The sequence below is a fragment of the Scatophagus argus genome, chromosome 9, assembly GCF_020382885.2.
Source record: "Scatophagus argus isolate fScaArg1 chromosome 9, fScaArg1.pri, whole genome shotgun sequence".
In the NCBI taxonomy this organism is placed as follows: domain Eukaryota; kingdom Metazoa; phylum Chordata; class Actinopteri; family Scatophagidae; genus Scatophagus; species Scatophagus argus.
In genome coordinates this window covers 12015418-12021431 of record NC_058501.1, presented here as the reverse complement: position 1 = coordinate 12021431, position 6014 = coordinate 12015418, and the positions used below count along the sequence as shown (strand labels likewise).

The window sequence follows — 6014 nt, the reverse complement described above, 5'->3', positions numbered from 1 at the left end:
ATGCAGGACTTGCAATGCGACTTTCCTTTTATTCAACATTGAACAGGCAAACATTCAGCAGGTCACTGACATTTTACACAGAGGCTGTAGAAAATAATTCTTTGTAATACAACAGTGTGTGGTCACTCTTTCTGTTTGTCATAAGGTTTAATGTATCTATGCACATATCTTGAAGAATCTTGACTTGTAATAGATACGTTGGTAAATGATCAAAGTACGTCTTCCAGGCTTCAATGCAGCTGTCTCTTTAAGGCGGCAGGGGTTCGAAGGAACGTGACCCACCCAATTCTGTTTCTGATTGGCTTATCCTGATATTCTTAATCTAATTCTAACCAATCATCACTCCTCATGCTTTACCTAAACCACATAACTCTAAACCTAACCAACCTAACCAATGACGGCAACTGGTACAAGCCAATCAAAGGCAGAGTAGGGCGGGTCATGCCTTTGCCAAAGTGGGATTCGTAATTTAGCGACCGGGAACCAGGCTGTACACGTTCCCTTCTAGGCAAACTGCAACCTTCTACATATCACAGGTTAGTAAATTATCAGAACCTAAACTGCCCAGTTTGAGAAAACAAGCGCTACTTAACTACTTCACCAATATGTATACAGTTCATTCAATAAATTACGTTATTGTGGTTCTTTTATTCCCGAATGTCATGCTAACGCCGCTAGCTAGTTAGCAAACAGCTCTGAACGTTAGCCAGTGTTATATGGATTAGTTGTTAAAAGCTGGCCAACTAACATTTGATATATATTGAAAACATGACTTCGCATCTTGTATCCTTACTGTCTTAGCTAGTAGCTGAACGTGTCACATTTATTAAGGATCGAGTATTAGACAGAAGCTCAGCCATGTACAACCTCTTCTCGGGAACGTTAACCTAGCTAATGTTAGCAATGACACATGGGCTCTGCCAACGTTAGATCATACTGCCCGTTTAAAGCTGTGGTATGCATATAGCTCATGTTATACGTTAAATCACTGACAGCACCGTCTTTTCATGTCCTTTCAAAGAAGTTTATGTATTTCGTAAAGTCGACGACGAAGAGCTGAGCTTGAGTCAAGTTTAAATTGTCCTCATTTTTACGGTCGTTATGACTGCATGGGAGCAGAAGCGGAGGGAGTACAGCTGTCTGTCGGGTGAAAGAAACTCACACTGTGCCAGCCATTGAAATGACTCTGACAGCTGTTGAACCCCAACGACTTCTGGTTAATGTCTGTTGGTCAGCTGCGTTTGCCAATAGGGCTGTGAATTCATGGAAATATTACTTACCGTGGATATAACTTAAAGCCCCACCACATCGTTTAAAGTCCAGTGATGTTCATATTAGCAGAAGAAAGACCACGATGGACATCACCCTGTTCATAAGGCATTCTCTCATTTATTCTTTAAGCTTTGCATCTGCAGTTGTGATATGATCATTTCTAATAAGCATCATCTTCATGTAGTGTTTCACCAGTAGTATAGCTCACTGATTTTTTTTGGTGTGGTAGGATATTAAAATCAGCCTCCTCTTGTTTTATGTCCCAGAGTCCTCAAGTGTTGCTGTCATGCCTGCTAAAAAAACCACCACCAAGAGGAAGTCTGAGGCTATTGTGGAGGATGAAAAAGATCTCAAGAAAGTGAAAGGTAAATCACTGACCTTTTTTATTGTGTTTGTTTCTCTATGAGCTTTTAAATGAAGCCAATGAAATTTACCCAGTTTAAGTAAGCTATGCAGCTGCATTTGTGATAAACATGTCATTGTGAGTGTGTGTGTGGCAGTTTTCCACAGGAGTCATGGCAAGGAGGCAGGCCAGGTTCTTGTTCTGGGCCAGGGTGATGTTGGACAGTTAGGTCAAGGCGAGGATGTCATGCAGAGGAAGAAGCCATCCCTTGTGTCCCTGCCAGAGAAAATTGTGCAAGTGATAGCTGGAGGCATGCACACCGTGTGCCTCAGCGAAACTGGCCATGTAAGGGATCATCTGTCTTATTTACCTTTTTGTTTGTTTTTAATGAAAATTTTATGAATAATTCTATGGCTGCCTGCTAATATTTCACATAGAGATCACACAGGTTTTCCAGGTAAACTGATGCATTTTTGTTTTGTTTTGTTTTGGGTTTTTTTAGGTCTACACTTTTGGCTGTAACGATGAAGGTGCCCTTGGTCGGGACACAACCGAGGAGGGGTCTGAGATGGTTCCAGGAAAGGTGACGCTGGAGAACGTGGTCCAGGTTTCGGCAGGGGACAGCCACACAGCTGCGCTCACAGATGATGGAACAGTGTACATCTGGGGTGCCTTCAGGGTTCGTCACCTGCTGCTGTTTTCAGCCAACTAGGCCAGTGCTGGGAAGTGTATATGTTTGATAGATAGACACATACTTTATTGATCCCGAGGGGAAATTCAGTTTGCGAGAGATTTTTTTTCTACATCTAAGGCAGTCTCTCAGATTGTAATTAGTGTTAGCAATAACCCCATTTTATTCTATAAAATGTCTACATGTGCTCAACTGTCCCATCTGTCCATATAATCAGCAAGGCTGTCAGATCATTTTAGTACTTTGAGCAACTCTGAACCAACAGCTTAACCTAATGCAGAATCGTGTGATCCTTCACACATTAACCTGCAGAGCGGAATCTGTAGCAGTCCCACAAGTAGAAAAACAAACAAATAAATAAACAAAGTAATAAAACACTTTCTCTTTGTAAGCCATTAGGGTGGAAAGGAAAAATGTTCAAATATAACTTTAGGATTATTTACTATGGTCTTCTTAGTTGTTTATGTCTCCAGACTTTATTTAACATTATCACTCCAGCTAGATTTCTCCTGTTTTTTCATTATTAATACTCAGTGGCACGTTGGCAATTACATCTCTATTACCTCTGCCTGTCTTCTACATTCCCACTTGATTTTTGACCTTACTGAAATTAAGATTCTCTTTATAACCTCTTGCTTGAAAAAAATGTTATTACCCATGTTTTTATGACTTATATTTTGTATGTTTTTATATTTGCATTATAGTGTACATCCCATCAACTAAATCCATGTAGTGACTTAATATGGGGGACCTTTTTTTTCCAGGATAACAATGGTGTTATAGGTCTTCTGGAGCCTATGAAAACATCAAACATTCCTGTCAAAGTCCCAGTGATGGAACCTGTTGTGAAAATTGCATCAGGTCAGAAACGGTCCTCTTCAATGCCTTGTGTCTTGTTTGTTTGTTTGTTTGCTGCATATTAACCTCTGGCAATGTTTCTTTTGAATTTTCACCATTCCTCTGAAAAGGTAACGACCATCTGGTACTGCTTACACTGGAAGGAAATCTTTACTCATTAGGCACTGGAGAGCAGGGGCAGCTGGGAAGAGTGCCTGAACTTTTTTCAAACAGAGGAGGCAGGAAAGGCCTCGGTAAGTTAACAAAAGTTTCCAAGCCAAAAGCATTAACTCTGGTTGGAGTATAGTCACAAAAGATTTAAACTCTGATTTGTGATTACATTAATAATCAGTGTTTTTGTGGCTTGTGTGTGTGTGGTGTGTATTACTGTTCTGGCTGACTGAGTGTCCTGTGGTTTCAGACCGGTTGCTGGTGCCACAGATAGTAACAGTCAAAGGGAAAGTTCACTTCATAGATGCCTTCTGTGGAGCATACTTCACCTTTGCTGTTTCAAAAGAGGGGTATATTTATGGATTTGGCCTCACCAACTATCACCAGCTGGGTTAGTATGGCACATCAGTGTTTAGTCGTTTTGATAATGTGCATTGATCCAGTTGGTTCTATAATTTAAACCACAGTAGTATTGAGAAACAGGACTACTATTTTACATGTCCTAATACCTTTTTCTCATTCATCCATTAAGGCACTAAAGGCACCAAGACATGTTTTTTCCCAGTAAGACTGGCATGCTTCAAGAACTCTACCACTTCCTGGGTGGAGTTCTCTGGAGGACAGCATCACACAATCTGCCTTGATGCTGAAGGTGAGCTTCAGATAAATGCTCTATCAGGCCCGAATCATACTTAAAATGTCATATAGAGCTGATGTTAGAAATCATGTTTCTGCACTGAGTCAAGTCTGTCCTAGACACTGCATGTTGACAGTGTTGAGCAATTATACCCTAAACCCTGAAACAAGATAACAGATTGAAGCAAGATAACAGATTGGTAGACAATACAATAAAACTGTTTAAATTTCAAGAGTATACAGAAACACAAAAGCTGGATTTTTTTTTGTGTTTTGTTAAATAATAAAATAAGGCACACTAAGGACACTGGATGGTTTTACTTTAAGTGCTTTGACAAACAAATGAATCCCTTGAATTTCTTGAACCTTTAGGCCAGGTGTATAGCCTGGGCAGAGCGGAGTATGGCCGTCTCGGTCTGGGCCAAGGGGCTGAAGAGAAGAGTGAGCCCACGCCTGTGATGGGGATTGAGCCAGCCAGCCGTGTAACATGTGGGGCCTCTGTCAGCTATGCTGTAACCAGAGAAGGTGAGCAACAACAGAGGACTGACTTATGGACTTCTGCATCTGTTACATAAGAGCATTAGATTACTTGCTTTTATTGCAGTAGTTTGCAGCAACAATCTTTCCAAACTCTGTGTTAGCCTAATTTGTCTTAAGTTTGATCATAGGAAGCTCACACCACTTATTGTTTGCTGTGTTTACTCCAGGATCTGTGTACGCCTGGGGCATGGGCACCAACCTGCAGCTTGGCACTGGAGAGGAGGATGATGAGTGGAGCCCTGTGAAGATGACCGGCAAGCAGCTGGAGAACCGCGCAGTACTGATGGCATCCAGCGGAGGGCAGCACACAGTCCTTTTGGTCAAAGACAACCAAGAGAGTTGATTTCCATCTTAGGCAGAGAAGTACAGCAGATCTTTTGAGCTGTTTCGAAGAGGGGCCTTGTTCACAATGCCTGGGGATGGGGTTAATCTATGTGCGCCTTCCTGTGCTGAGGCGAGGGAGAGGTGAGATTCTGGCCCTTTTATGGGAACTCTTCCTGTGGTGGGGAAAAATGTTCATGGATGTTCGGTAGATCATGAAAACAAGAGACTATTTTTTTAAATCTAGTTTTTGGTGTTCTCTTTGAACTCTTTTCATTAAAAGTCATTAGTATGACTGTAAGATGATATATGTGATGTTTGTGAATGTGACTATTGGCATGTACATAAAGGAAATGAGAGTGCAAGGCTTTTAATGAACTCCCTAAACAACCTATCTTTTTAATTTTTTTTTCCTTTGTTTCTTTAAAGCAATAATTGCATTTTCTTGGTTCAGATAGGATATTTATACTTGGTGAGTTTATTGTGTGAGACTACTGTTCATTTTATTTTGGGCACACAACATTGTTGTGATTATTTGGACATTTGGTAACACCATCATACTGTATCCTGCATTTTTTTTGCTTTTCCTATCTGAAAATAAAGATTACGTTTTAAGTTTTTAAGCCTTTTGCTATCCCATCAAATATGTAGCAACTATTTTTGATAATTGAAACATTTTCCATGCAAAAATTCTGAACATTTCCTGGTTCCTTTGATGGCCATTTTTAACTGTTTCCTGACATCATACAGACAAAACACGTAATGAGTCAGCAAAAAATAGTTGGCAGTTAGAGCGATTTAAAGAAAAACAAAAAACATCTGGAGGAACAGCCCTGCTGAACAGTAACTATTAAACACGGGCAGAGTGCTAAATTTAATGCCGTGCCTGAAAAAAATTCCACTGTACAGCAAAATCCACATTATTCCAGTAAAGTTTGGCATTTCAGTCACTATGGAAGACTTGACAAAGAACAAAGTAGTGTTGGACACCAGTCATTTTCATCATTCAAGAAGGGCTGTTTGAAAAAGTTTGACGTGAATCAGCTTTGCTGCTTTATGTCTGTTATATATGCAAACAACACATTCCATACTCCAGTCGTGAATGTAAATTAGAAACACTTAACGATGCAAATGATGGTACAAGTGCATACATCAAAGCTACATGCTTTTCTGTTTAATCTGGGCTGAAACTCGCGGGCTCCT

General features: G+C 40.4%; 1 protein-coding gene across 1 annotated transcript; it reads left to right on the top strand.

Moving 5' to 3' along the window:
* Positions 1-380: 380 nt before the first annotated feature.
* Positions 381-5429, top strand: rcc1 (regulator of chromosome condensation 1). Its single transcript, XM_046400202.1, has 10 exons — positions 381-536; positions 1539-1637; positions 1773-1960; positions 2118-2294; positions 3071-3167; positions 3275-3397; positions 3565-3705; positions 3847-3966; positions 4323-4475; positions 4658-5429. Exons 2-10 carry the CDS (start codon positions 1559-1561, stop codon positions 4831-4833), a joined length of 1254 nt encoding a protein of 417 aa, XP_046256158.1. The 5' UTR covers positions 381-536; positions 1539-1558; the 3' UTR covers positions 4834-5429.
* The last annotated feature ends 585 nt before the right edge of the window (positions 5430-6014 follow it).